The 14,994-nt window shown below is 40.0% G+C and overlaps 1 protein-coding gene across 1 annotated transcript in view; it reads left to right on the forward strand.

Moving 5' to 3' along the window:
• The first annotated feature begins 11,515 nt into the window (after positions 1–11,515).
• The window catches only part of LOC138351164 (neuroblast differentiation-associated protein AHNAK-like), a 31,677-nt gene continuing 28,198 nt past the window's right edge, over positions 11,516–14,994 (forward strand). Inside the window, exons 1-2 of the mRNA XM_069302801.1 lie at positions 11,516–11,628; positions 11,715–11,881. Coding sequence (XP_069158902.1) covers positions 11,516–11,628; positions 11,715–11,881 — 280 coding nt within the window. The remainder of the gene's footprint in view (positions 11,629–11,714; positions 11,882–14,994) is intronic.

Raw genomic sequence — 14,994 nt, forward strand, 5'->3', positions numbered from 1 at the left:
TAAATAGGAGCTGCCTCGTATGGGCCAATAGGCCTTCGGCAGTTGCCTTTGTTCTTATGTTCTTATATGAGTGGGATTGGGTGGTTATAAATAGGAGCTGCCTCGTATGGGCCAATAGGCCTTCTGCAGTTACCTTTGTTCTTATGTTCTTATGTTGAGATTGCAAAGTAGAATTGCGAAAGCGATCTGGGAGTTATGATTAGCAAGAATTTATAGCCAGAAAATCAATGCATAAATGTTCGTAATAAGGCATATAAGACACTGGGATTTATTAATTGATGCGTTAGTAACGAGACACCTGGTGTGGTTCTTCAGCTATATCTTGCTCTGGTTAGGCCCCATTTAGATTATGCAGTTCAGTTTTGGTCGCCGTACTATAGAATGGATATAAAATCACTAGAACGTGTCCAGCGTAGGATGACAAAGTTAATCCCCCAACTTAGAAACCTGTCATATGAAAAATTGACAAAGCTTAATCTGCATTCTCTAGAATGGCGAAGAATTAGGCGTGACATGATAAAGGTGCACAAGTGGATGAATATGCATGGCAAAGGGGGATAATAATAGGGTATTAAAAGTATCAACACAAGACAGAACACGAAACAATGGGAATATATTACATAAGTTTTGTTTTAAGAAAGCCCTGGGTAAACACTTTTTCGGTATCAGGGTTCTTGATTTCTGGAACCAATTGTCGTGTAACATAAGAGAAGTAGGATCCCTTGATGGTTTCATGCATAGGTTAGACATATTAGATAACCCCTGGTGTGGTTCTTAAGCTATATCTTGCTCTGGTTAGGCCCCATTTAGATTGTGCAGTTCAGTTTTGGTCGCCATATTATAGAATGGATATAAATTCACATGAACGTGTCCAACGTAGGATGACTAAGTTAATTCCCCAAATTAGAAATCTTTCATATGAAGAAAGATTAACAAAGCTTAAGTTGCATATATACCATACAAATTGAATAGATCGAATACTAATGACCCAAAGTGGATAACAAAGAATTTGAAGAACCTTATAGGTAAAAAGAGAGCTTGGTACAAAAGGATTAAAAATGGGGAGGTCACTTTAGAACAGGAATTCGTACAACTGGTTAGAAATGTTAAAAAAGAGATAAGGAACATAAGAACATAAGAACAAAGATAACTGCAGAAGGCCTATTGGCCCATACGAGGCAGCTCCTATTCTATAACCACCCAATCCCGCTCATATACTTGTCCAACCCGCGCTTGAAACAATCGAGGGACCCCACCTCCACAATGTTACGCGGCAATTGGTTCCACAAATCAACAACCCTGTTACTGAACCAGTATTTACCCAAGTCTTTCCTAAATCTAAACTTATCCAATTTATACCCATTGTTTCGTGTTCTGTCCTGTGTTGATACTTTTAATACCCTATTAATATCCCCCCGGTTATGTCCATAAGAACATAAGAACATAAGAACAAAGGTAACTGCAGAAGGCCTATTGGCCCATACGAGGCAGCTCCTATTCTATAACCACCCAATCCCACTCATATACTTGTCCAACCCGTGCTTGAAACAATCGAGGGACCCCACCTCCACAATGTTACGCGGCAATTGGTTCCACAAATCAACAACCCTGTTACTGAACCAGTATTTACCCAAGTCTTTCCTAAATCTAAACTTATCCAATTTATATCCATTGTTTCGTGTTCTGTCCTGTGTTGATACTTTTAATACCCTATTAATATCCCCCCGGTTATGTCCATTCATCCACTTGTAAACCTCTATCATGTCACCCCTAACTCTTCGCCTTTCCAGTGAATGCAACTTAAGCTTTGTTAATCTTTCTTCATATGAAAGATTTCTAATTTGGGGAATTAACTTAGTCATCCTACGCTGGACACGTTCAAGTGAATTTATATCCATTCTATAATATGGCGACCAAAACTGAACTGCATAATCTAAATGGGGCCTAACTAGAGCAAGATATAGCTTGAGAACCACACCAGGTGTCTTGTTACTAACGCTGCGATTAATAAATCCAAGTGTCCGATTTGCCTTATTACGAACATTTATGCATTGATCCTTTTGTTTTAAATTCTTACTAATCATAACTCCCAGATCCCTTTCGCAATCCGACTTCGCAATCACAACACCATCTAGCTCGTATCTTGTAACTCTATCATCATTACCTAACCTCAGAACTTTACATTTATCAGCATTAAACTGCATCTGCCAATCCTTTGACCATTTCAAAACCCTATCTAGATCAACTTGAAGTGATAGTGAGTCCTCCTCCGAATTAATTTCCCTACCGATTTTCGTATCATCGGCAAATTTGCAAATGTTGCTACTCAAACCTGAATCTAAATCATTTATATATATTATAAACAACAGAGGTCCCAGGACAGAGCCTTGAGGCACTCCACTTACAACATTTTCCCACTCTGACTTGATTCCATTTATACTAACTCTCTGTTTCCTTTGGTATAGCCATGCCCTAATCCAGCTTAATATAGCACCCCCAATACCATGAGACTCTATTTTTTTAATCAGTCTTTCATGTGGCACTGTATCAAAAGCTTTGCTAAAGTCAAGGTATACAACATCGCAATCCTTACCACTATCAACTGCCTCAACAATGCTAGAATAAAAAGATAACAAATTTGTTAAACATGAACGGCCATTTATAAAACCATGTTGCGACTCAATTATTAATTTATGTTTTTCAAGATGAAGACGAATTTTATTTGCTATTATAGATTCGAGTAACTTTCCCACAATAGACGTTAGGCTAATTGGTCGATAGTTAGACGCAAGTGATCTATCTCCTTTCTTAAAAACTGGTATCACATTAGCAACTTTCCAAAACTCAGGCACTCTGCCTGACTCTATTGATTTATTAAATATGGTTGACAGTGGGTCACAAAGCTCCTCTTTGCATTCTTTAAGCACCCTAGCAAACACTTCATCCGGCCCTGGGGATTTGTTTGGTTTGAGTTTTACTATTTGTTTAAGAACATCCTCCCTGGTAACTGCTAAACTCGTCAACCTGTCCTCGTCCCCACCCACATAGACTTGTTCGGCTGAAGGCATATTGTTAAGTTCCTCTTTAGTAAATACAGATACAAAATATTTATTAAAAATACTACTCATCTCTTCATCACTATCTGTTATTTGACCTGTCTCAGTTTTTAATGGACCTATCCTTTCCCTAGTCTTAGTACGATATAACTGAAAAAACCCTTTAGGATTTGTCTTTGCTTGCCCTGCTATGCGAACTTCATAGTTTCTTTTTGCTTTCCTTATCTCTTTTTTAACATTTCTAACCAGTTGTACGAATTCCTGTTCTAAAGTGACCTCCCCATTTTTAATCCTTTTGTACCAAGCTCTCTTTTTACCTATAAGGTTCTTCAAATTCTTTGTTATCCACTTTGGGTCATTAGTATACGATCTATTCAATTTGTATGGTATACTACGTTCCTGTGCTTTGTTTAGAATATTCTTAAATAAGTTATATATTGAATCCACATCGAAATCCCCATTTAAGTCACCTATCGCTGGGTTCATGTCTCGCTCCAAGACCGGCCCACACCCCATACCCAAGCCTTTCCAATCAATTTGACCCAAAAAATTTCTTAGGCTATTAAAATCAGCTTTTCGAAAATCTGGCACTTTAACAGAATTTTCTCCTACTGGTCTATTCCATTCTATGCTAAATCTGATTTCTTTGTGATCACTGCTCCCTAGCTCACTCCCTATTTCGATGTCATTAATTTGCGTTTCCCTGTTAGTTAACACTAAATCTAAAATATTATTTTCCCGTGTTGGTTCCTTAATGTGTTGCGTAAGAAAGCAATCGTCAATTAATTCTAGAAAATCTTCTGCTTCACTATTCCCTGTTTTGTTCAACCAGTTTATTCCGCTAAAATTAAAGTCACCCATGACATAAATACTGTTAGATCTAGATGCTCTAGATATTTCATCCCATAGATGCTTTGCTTCCATTCTGTCTAAATTTGGTGGCCTATATATTACTCCTATTATAATATTATTAGCTTTTTCGTTTAATTCAATCCAAATAGTTTCTGTGTGTGGCTCTGTTTTGATTCCCTCTTTGAGACTACATTTCAAATTGTCCCTAACATATATGGCTACTCCACCTCCTCGTCTAATATATCTATCTGTGTGAAATAGTTTAAATCCATATATTTGATATTCAGCTAATAGTTCTCTATTTTCTACATTCATCCACGTTTCGGTAAGTGCAATAATAGCTATTTTTTCTGTGCAGACAAGAGCATTTAATTCGTTAATTTTATTTCTTAGACTTCTACTGTTAGTGTAATATACCCTAAGTGAATTGTTATTTTGCGGACCTTCTCTTTCCCTGATCGTTTTGCCAATTCCTTTCTCCCACAAACACATACTTTTATTACCTCCTTCCTCCAAATCAATTCCCATACCTCTATCTACTAACAGTTTAAACCCAAACAAACACCTCTAACCACTTCTTCTAGCGAGTTCGCAACAGCAACAACCCCAGCTCTCGATAGATGCACCCCATCACGAGCATACATTTCATTTCTTCCATAGAAGTGTTCCCAGTTGTCTATGAAAGATATTGCATTTGATTTGCAATATCTTTCCAGCCGGCAATTGACACCAAGTGCCCTCGATATCCATTCATTTCCCACTCCCTTTCTTGGAAGAATGCCACATATGATCGGGATTCCTCCCTTGCTCCTAACTAACTCTATGGCTGTTTTATACCTCTGAATCAGTTCCTCACTCCTGACTCGACCAACATCATTTCCTCCCACGCTAATGCAAATAATGGGATTGTTCCCATTACCAGCCATAATATCATTCATGTTGTTTATAATATCACCAATGCCAGCTCCGGGATAGCAAACCCTTAACCTGTTCCCCCTATCTCTAGCACAAAACGTTCTATCCAAATACCTTATCTGGGAATCTCCCACAACTAATGTTTGCTTAGGTACTTCCTTTACTTTCTGAGTCGCCTGCGCTTCCTTTCTCTTCGTCCATTCATCCACTTGTAAACCTCTATCATGTCACCCCTAATTCTTCGCCTTTCCAGTGAATGCAACTTAAGCTTTGTTAATCTTTCTTCATATGAAAGATTTCTAATTTGGGGAATTAACTTAGTCATCCTACGCTGGCACGTTCAAGTGAATTTATATCCATTCTATAATATGGCGACCAAAACTGAACTGCATAATCTAAATGGGGCCTAACTAGAGCAAGATATAGCTTGAGAACCACACCAGGTGTCTTGTTACTAGCGCTGCGATTAATAAATCTAAGTGTCCGATTTGCCTTATTACGAACATTTATGCATTGATCCTTTTGTTTTAAATTCTTACTAATCATAACTCCCAGATCCCTTTCGCAATCCGACTTCGCAATCACAACACCATCTAGCTCGTATCTTGTAACTCTATCATCATTACCTAACCTCAGAACTTTACATTTATCAGCATTAAACTGCATCTGCCAATCCTTTGATCATTTCAAAACCCTATCTAGATCAACTTGAAGTGATAGTGAGTCCTCCTCCGAATTAATTTCCCTACCGATTTTCGTATCATCGGCAAATTTGCAAATGTTGCTACTCAAACCTGAATCTAAATCATTTATATATATTATAAACAACAGAGGTCCCAGGACAGAGCCTTGAGGCACTCCACTTACAACATTTTCCCACTCTGACTTGATTCCATTTATACTAACTCTCTGTTTCCTTTGGTATAGCCATGCCCTAATCCAGCTTAATATAGCACCCCCAATACCATGAGACTCTATCTTTTTAATCAGTCTTTCATGTGGCACTGTATCAAAAGCTTTGCTAAAGTCAAGGTATACAACATCGCAATCCTTACCACTATCAACTGCCTCAACAATGCTAGAATAAAAAGATAACAAATTTGTTAAACATGGACGGCCATTTATAAAACCATGTTGCGACTCAATTATTAATTTATGTTTTTCAAGATGAAGACGAATTTTATTTGCTATTATAGATTCGAGTAACTTTCCCACAATAGACGTTAGGCTAATTGGTCGATAGTTAGACGCAAGTGATCTATCTCCTTTCTTAAAAACTGGTATCACATTAGCAACTTTCCCAAACTCTGGCACTCTGCCTGACTCTATTGATTTATTAAATATGGTTGACAGTGGGTCACAAAGCTCCTCTTTGCATTCTTTAAGCACCCTGGCAAACACTTCATCCGGCCCTGGGGATTTGTTTGGTTTGAGTTTTACTATTTGTTTAAGAACATCCTCCCTGGTAACTGCTAAACTCGTCAACCTGTCCTCGTCCCCACCCACATAGACTTGTTCGGCTGAAGGCATATTGTTAAGTTCCTCTTTAGTAAATACAGATACAAAATATTTATTAAAAATACTACTCATCTCTTCATCACTATCTGTTATTTGACCTGTCTCAGTTTTTAATGGACCTATCCTTTCCCTAGTCTTAGTACGATATAACTGAAAAAACCCTTTAGGATTTGTCTTTGCTTGCCCTGCTATGCGAACTTCATAGTTTCTTTTTGCTTTCCTTATCTCTTTTTTAACATTTCTAACCAGTTGTACGAATTCCTGTTCTAAAGTGACCTCCCCATTTTTAATCCTTTTGTACCAAGCTCTCTTTTTACCTATAAGGTTCTTCAAATTCTTTGTTATCCACTTTGGGTCATTAGTATTCGATCTATTCAATTTGTATGGTATACTACGTTCCTGTGCTTTGTTTAGAATATTCTTAAATAAGTTATATATTGAATCCACATCGAAATCCCCATTTAAGTCACCTATCGCTGGGTTCATGTCTCGCTCCAAGACCGGCCCACACCCCATACCCAAGACTTTCCAATCAATTTGACCCAAAAAATTTCTTAGGCTATTAAAATCAGCTTTTCGAAAATCTGGCACTTTAACAGAATTTTCTCCTACTAGTCTATTTTATTCTATGCTAAATCTGATTTCTTTGTGATCACTGCTCCCTAGCTCACTCCCTATTTCGATGTCATTAATTTGCGTTTCCCTGTTAGTTAACACTAAATCTAAAATATTATTTTCCCGTGTTGGTTCCTTAATGTGTTGCGTAAGAAAGCAATCGTCAATTAATTCTAGAAAATCTTCTGCTTCACTATTCCCTGTTTTGTTCAACTAGTTTATTCCGCTAAAATTAAAGTCACCCATGACATAAATACTGTTAGATCTAGATGCTCTAGATATTTCATCCCATAGATGCTTTGCTTCCATTCTGTCTAAATTTGGTGGCCTATATATTACTCCTATTATAATATTATTAGCTTTTTCGTTTAATTCAATCCAAATAGTTTCTGTGTGTGGCTCTGTTTTGATTCCCTCTTTGAGACTACATTTCAAATTGTCCCTAACATATATGGCTACTCCACCTCCTCGTCTAATATATCTATCTGTGTGAAATAGTTTAAATCCATATATTTGATATTCAGCTAATAGTTCTCTATTTTCTACATTCATCCACGTTTCGGTAAGTGCAATAATATCTATTTTTTCTGTGCAGACAAGAGCATTTAATTCGTTAATTTTATTTCTTAGACTTCTACTGTTAGTGTAATATACCCTAAGTGAATTGTTATTTTGCGGACCTTCTCTTTCCCTGATCGTTTTGCCAATTCCTTTCTCCCAAAAACACATACTTTTATTACCTCCTTCCTCCAAATCAATTCCCATACCTCTATCTACTAACAGTTTAAACCCAAACAAACACCTCTAACCACTTCTTCTAACGAGTTCGCAACAGCAACAACCCCAGCTCTCGATAGATGCACCCCATCACGAGCATACATTTCATTTCTTCCATAGAAGTGTTCCCAGTTGTCTATGAAAGATATTGCATTTGATTTGCAATATCTTTCCAGCCGACAATTGACTCCAAGTGCCCTCGATATCCATTCATTTCCCACTCCCTTTCTTGGAAGAATGCCACATATGATCGGGATTCCTCCCTTGCTCCTAACTAACTCTATGGCTGTTTTATACCTCTGAATCAGTTCCTCACTCCTAACTCGACCAACATCATTTCCTCCCATGCTAATGCAAATAATGGGATTGTTCCCATTACCAGCCATAATATCATTCATGTTGTTTATAATATCACCAATGCCAGCTCCGGGATAGCAAACCCTTAACCTGTTCCCCCTATCTCTAGCACAAAACGTTCTATCCAAATACCTTATCTGGGAATCTCCCACAACTAATGTTTGCTTAGGTACTTCCTTTACTTTCTGAGGGGCCTGCGCTTCCTTTCTCTTCGTTGCTTTCCCTTTTGCGCGATCCACAGTCTCTCCACAGCACTCGTCCTCCAAAACGTCAAATGAATTAGAAGTTGCTATGGCGTTTGTAGGCGGCTTTATCAAAGTCTTCTTAAGGCCCCTGTCTTTCACAACTCTCCAAGACGAGGTCCCTTTACTGCTGGTCTCCTCCTTCGTTACTTCTCGTTGTTCTTTCAGCTTTTTGCTTTCAGGAAAGCAAAAAGAAACTATGAAGTTCGCATAGCAGGGCAAGCAAAGACAAATCCTAAAGGGTTTTTTTCAGTTATATCGTACTAAGACTAGGGAAAGGATAGGTCCATTAAAAACTGAGACAGGTCAAATAACAGATAGTGATGAAGAGATGAGTAGTATTTTTAATAAATATTTTGTATCTGTATTTACTAAAGAGGAACTTAACAATATGCCTTCAGCCGAACAAGTCTATGTGGGTGGGGACGAGGACAGGTTGACGAGTTTAGCAGTTACCAGGGAGGATGTTCTTAAACAAATAGTAAAACTCAAACCAAACAAATCCCCAGGGCCGGATGAAGTGTTTGCCAGGGTGCTTAAAGAATGCAAAGAGGAGCTTTGTGACCCACTGTCAACCATATTTAATAAATCAATAGAGTCAGGCAGAGTGCCAGAGTTTTGGAAAGTTGCTAATGTGATACCAGTTTTTAAGAAAGGAGATAGATCACTTGCGTCTAACTATCGACCAATTAGCCTAACGTCTATTGTGGGAAAGTTACTCGAATCTATAATAGCAAATAAAATTCGTCTTCATCTTGAAAAACATAAATTAATAATTGAGTCGCAACATGGTTTTATAAATGGCCGTTCATGTTTAACAAATTTGTTATCTTTTTATTCTAGCATTGTTGAGGCAGTTGATAGTGGTAAGGATTGCGATGTTGTATACCTTGACTTTAGCAAAGCTTTTGATACAGTGCCACATGAAAGACTGATTAAAAAGATAGAGTCTCATGGTATTGGGGGTGCTATATTAAGCTGGATTAGGGCAATGCTATACCAAAGGAAACAGAGAGTTAGTATAAATGGAATCAAGTCAGAGTGGGAAAATGTTGTAAGTGGAGTGCCTCAAGGCTCTGTCCTGGGACGTCTGTTGTTTATAATATATATAAATGATTTAGATTCAGGTTTGAGTAGCAACATTTGCAAATTTGCCGATGATACGAAAATCGGTAGGGAAATTAATTCGGAGGAGGACTCACTATCATTTCAAGTTGATCTAGATAGGGTTTTGAAATGGTCAAAGGATTGGCAGATGCAGTTTAATGCTGATAAATGTAAAGTTCTGAGGTTAGGTAATGATGATAGAGTTACAAGATACGAGCTAGATGGTGTTGTGATTGCGAAGTCGGATTGCGAAAGGGATCTGGGAGTTATGATTAGTAAGAATTTAAAACAAAAGGATCAATGTATAAATGTTCGTAATAAGGCAAATCGGACACTTGGATTTATTAATCGCAGCGTTAGTAACAAGACACCTGGTGTGGTTCTCAAGCTATATCTTGCTCTAGTTAGGCCCCATTTAGATTATGCAGTTCAGTTTTGGTCGCCGTATTATAGAATGGATATAAATTCACTTGAACGTGTCCAACGTAGGATGACTAAGTTAATTCCCCAAATTAGAAATCTTTCATATGAAGAAAGATTAACAAAGCTTAAGTTGCATTCACTGGAAAGGCGAAGAGTTAGGGGTGACATGATAGAGGTTTACAAGTGGATGAATGGACATAACCGGGGGGATATTAATAGGGTATTAAAAGTATCAACACAGGACAGAACACGAAACAATGGGTATAAATTGGACAAGTTTAGATTTAGGAAAGACTTGGGTAAATACTGGTTCAGTAACAGGGTTGTTGATTTGTGGAACCAATTGCCGCGTAACATTGTGGAGGTGGGGTCCCTCGATTGTTTCAAGCACGGGTTGGACAAGTATATGAGTGGGATTGGGTGGTTATAGAATAGGAGCTGCCTCGTATGGGCCAATAGGCCTTCTGCAGTTACCTTTGTTCTTATGTTCTTATGTTCATTCACTGGAAAGGCGAAGAGTTAGGGGTGACATGATAGAGGTTTACAAGTGGATGAATGTACATAACAGGGGGGATATTAATAGGGTATTAAAAATATCAACACAAGACAGAACACGAAACAATGGGTATAAATTGGATAAGTTTAGATTTAGGAAAGACTTGGGTAAATACTGGTTCAGTTACCGGGTTGTTGATTTGTGGAACCAATTGCCGCGTAACGTGGTGGAGGTGGGGTCCCTCGATTGTTTCATGCGTGGGTTGGACAAGTATATGAGTGGGATTGGGTGGTTATAGATAGGAGCTGCCTCGTATGGGCCAATATGCCTTCTGCAGTTACCTTTGTTCTTATGTTCTTATATATGAATGAGTTTGTGAGGATAAAACATTAGCGGCCTCGTATGGCCCAATAGGCCTTCTGCAGTTACCCTCATTTTTATGTTCTTAATTTTAGGATGGCCAAGAAATGATGTGATTGAGATAATGAGGATGAATCTGAACTTACAGAGTATTGGGGATAAAAATCTCAGAGATCAATGTAGCTTCAGCGATTAGATTAATGAAAAGCGGGAAAGGTTATGAATTAGTCCTCTTCCCAAAGATGGGAAGACCTGAATATTGCACGTGGGAGAATAATAAGAGAGCATATATGAGACTCTAATGGTCTAGTGTTACAAAATATGACGTCTTTCATTAATGAGTTGCCAAAGAAACAATTAACACTACCATGGGAGGCATGTAACGTGGATGAAGTAATTATTCCCTCAAGTTCAAGTACGTTTATCTCAAAGGGATAGAGTAGCTTAGGCTATTTCTACCCTCCTTTACGTCAAGTCCCTCGTCACGGGAGACATCTCCCGTCACGCAGGGTGCAGTCGCACCTCCACAGATCTCCAGTATCAGCTCTTGATACTGGTAATGGCTCCAAAGGGCCACCACTTACGGGCTATTCATGCCCGTGCCACCTTTTGAGTGGCTTAATCTTCATCAATCAATCAATCATCAAGTCCCTCAACCAATTGAATGGGAGGACTCTCTTGAGACTCACTGGGGAATATGGACAGGACCAGGGTCGACGGCACTCCAACACCTGCCGTTCACCCCAAATCCGGAGGACCTCCTCCAGGAGAATGATATAGCAGTCCAAGTGCACAAGATGATGGAAAGATCTGACCTCTACGAGGTTAACAATTTTTTCCAACAGGAGGACTTAGAAATTATAGCCCTGGTAAAACCAGTTTTTACAACTATAGAATATCTTAAAGACAGGTTGACGTTTGTCTAACGAGCAGTGAGACTCAACACAGTCCCTGAATACCTTGCCCTACAGGTTTGTTTCCCATTTTTTTCCGCAGGTCTCCCAATCCTACCAGGTCTAGCCAGCTGTCTAAACAGAGGGAACATGGAACAAGCCGGAGCGTCTATGGCGACATATGCGCTCCTTCTCAAAGTCTCACATACGAGAGAAATGGTCAAAATCGAGCTCATCGTAGCTCGCCTCCTAATACGAAGTTGGGACAAGGTAAGAATAGATACAACCTTATGGGAAGGTTTCAGACGAAAGACAACTCCGAATCTAGGGACCATCAAAAGACCATACAACGGTAGTCTGATGATGCGCTCAGGACAGACGTCACACAGGTATGAAAGTATTTCTTCAAACCCTCAGGAAGGTACACTGCAGAGCCTGACTACAGCAGTGGACAAAGCCCTAGGTCTAGGAGCCATAGAACAAGTGCAGCCACAGCCACAACAAAAGCAAGCGGCCCCAAAACCCTTACGTTCAGTGCTCCTGATGAACGATGATGACGATGTCCCTCTGTCCCCTATTCTAGGCAGACCTGTCCTGCAGAAACCCCCCCCCCCCTCCCACCCAGAACAGACTCGAACAGGAGGGAGAGCCTGCAGAGAAAGAACTTCCAACGGAACATCTCGGCGAACAACAACAGGCAAGGTAGGAATCACAGAGACAGGTCACGAGTCGGATGGAGAGATTCATCACGAGACAAACCGGGTGGCAACCAAGCGAGGAACAACAGGGACAGATCCAGAGACAACCGAGGCCAGTGTAACATGAATGGGACCGGCGACAAAAGAGGCCAGAACAACAGGATCACCCCAGGAGACAACAGAGGCAGCAGAGACTACCCCTCCTGGAACAACAACAATAACAGAGACAACAGACAGGGAAGTAATAATAATAATTGAGGGCCAGAATTTTTTCAGAATCAGAAACAGGGGCAGAGGCAACAATCGGAATCAGAAGAACAACAACAGACCCAAGCGCTGGAACAGCACGAATTGAGACCAACAGGGAGGAGACAGACCGAGGGTGGAATGGTGGAGATCAGAGAAACGACAGGAATTAAGGCAGAGAAGAAGACAACTGAAACAGACAGTTGTCTCTGAGGTACCCCTAACTGAACAGGAGAGGAAACTGTTGGAAAAGGGACTTACATTCGTGATCAGAGAACACTGTATAAACATTAGAGGTCCACGGTTGTTCAACACCCTCCCAGCTAGCATAAGAAAAATTGCCGGAACAACCGTGGACATCTTCAAGAGGAAACTAGATGTATTCCTCCAAGGAGTGCCGGACTAACCGGGCTGTGGTGGGTATGTGGGCCTGCGGGCCGCTCCAAGCAACAACCTAGTGGACCAAACTCTCACAAGTCAAGTCTCCCCACGCCTGGCCACGGGCCGGGCTTGGGGAGTAGAAGAACTCCCAGAACCCCATCAACCAGGTATCAACCTGATAGGCCCTCTGGCGCGAAAGAAGAGAGAAGATACGATAGAGGATCTGTGCAACAACTTGGAAACTAGTATCAACCAAGTTTGGAGCAACCTCCGGCCGGAGCAAGGTAGCCACAGGGAGCAATTAAAAGAACTAAACTCTCCCTCTCTTTTAGGTACCTCCACCCCAACAAACCAGTCATGTGCCCAAACTACAACCTAGTAGGCCTTAAACCAGTAATCCGGCAAATGAAGGTTGACCTCAAGCGTGGTGCGGAACGACGACGCAACTGCAATCACCCCAGGGAAGAGAGGGACGCCCATTCATCGCTGAAAGGACACACAGATATTGTGATAGAGCCGGCGGACAAGGGAGGTGCTGTCGTCACCTGGAGAAAGGACAACTACAGGCACGAGATGGAGAGGCACCTGGCAGGCACTGCAGCCTACACACAGATACACAACCAGGATGCGGCGCTTAGAAGCGCCCAAACGAGGAGTAAATGGTTTTGTCCTTAAGCTGTTCGAAAACAAAACTGGGGACGGGAAGGAGGAAGGAGTCAGTGGAAAGATTTAATCATGATCTTATAATTTATCTTGAACAGTCATAAGAGAGCTGTATTTAAGGTTGCTCTCACTCCTGAGCTTATTGCTTATCCCAGATATATCTGAGATCAGCCATTTACATAAGTTGGTAACTCTTATTTCATCACTTAAACTTAGTAATTGAATTTGGGTATATAGTAGTACTGTATTGCTTAGGGAGAGGAATATGCTTTGTGAATGATGATAAACTTATCTCCGAGAAGGTATTTTACATAGCACTCCCACTTGCACTATTATACATAGCACTCCCACTTGCACTATTATACATAGCACTCCCACTTGCACTATTATACATAGCACTCCCACTTGCACTATTATACATAGCACTCCCACTTGCACTATTATACATAGCACTCCCACTTGCACTATTATACATAGCACTCCCACTTGCACTATTATACATAGCACTCCCACTTGCACTATTATACATAGCACTCCCACTTGCACTATTATACATAGCACTCCCACTTGCACTATTATACATAGCACTCCCACTTCCACTATTATACATAGCACTCCCACTTCCACTATTATACATAGCACTCCCACTTGCACTGTTATACATAGCACTCCCACTTGCACTATTATACATAGCACTCCCACTTGCACTATTATACATAGCACTCCCACTTGCACTATTATACATAGCACTCCCACTTGCACTATTATACATAGCACTCCAAATTTCAAAGTAGAAACAATGTTCTGGTTGCTGCTGATTCCACTGGATAAAATACTACTCATCTCCTTGTCATTATCCGTTATTTGACCTGTCTCAGATTTTAATGGACCTATCCTTTCCCTAGTCTTAGTTCGATATAACTGAAAAAAACCTTTAGGATTTGACTTTGCTTGCTCTGCTATGCGAACTTCATAGTTTCTTTTTGCTTTCCTTATCTCTTTTTTAACATTTCTAACCAGTTGTATGAATTCCTGTTCTAACCTGACTTCCCCATTCTTAATCTTTTTGTACCAAGCTCGCTTTTTACCTATAAGGTTCTTTAAATTATTTGTTATCCACTTTGGGTCATTAGTATTCGATCTATTCAATTTGTATGGTATACTACGTTCCTGTGCTTTGTTTAGAATATTCTTAAATAAGTTATATATTAAATCCACATCGAAATCCCCTTTTACGTCACCTGTCGCTGGGTTCATGTCTCGCTCTAAGACAGGCCCCCACCCCATACCCAAGACTTTCCAATTTATTTGACCCAAAAAATTTCTTAGGCTATTAAAATCAGCTTTTCGAAAATCTGGCACTTTAACAGAATTTTCTCCTACAGGTCTATTCCA

Source organism: Procambarus clarkii, chromosome 48 (assembly GCF_040958095.1).
Source record: "Procambarus clarkii isolate CNS0578487 chromosome 48, FALCON_Pclarkii_2.0, whole genome shotgun sequence".
Classification (NCBI taxonomy): Eukaryota; Metazoa; Arthropoda; class Malacostraca; order Decapoda; family Cambaridae; genus Procambarus; species Procambarus clarkii.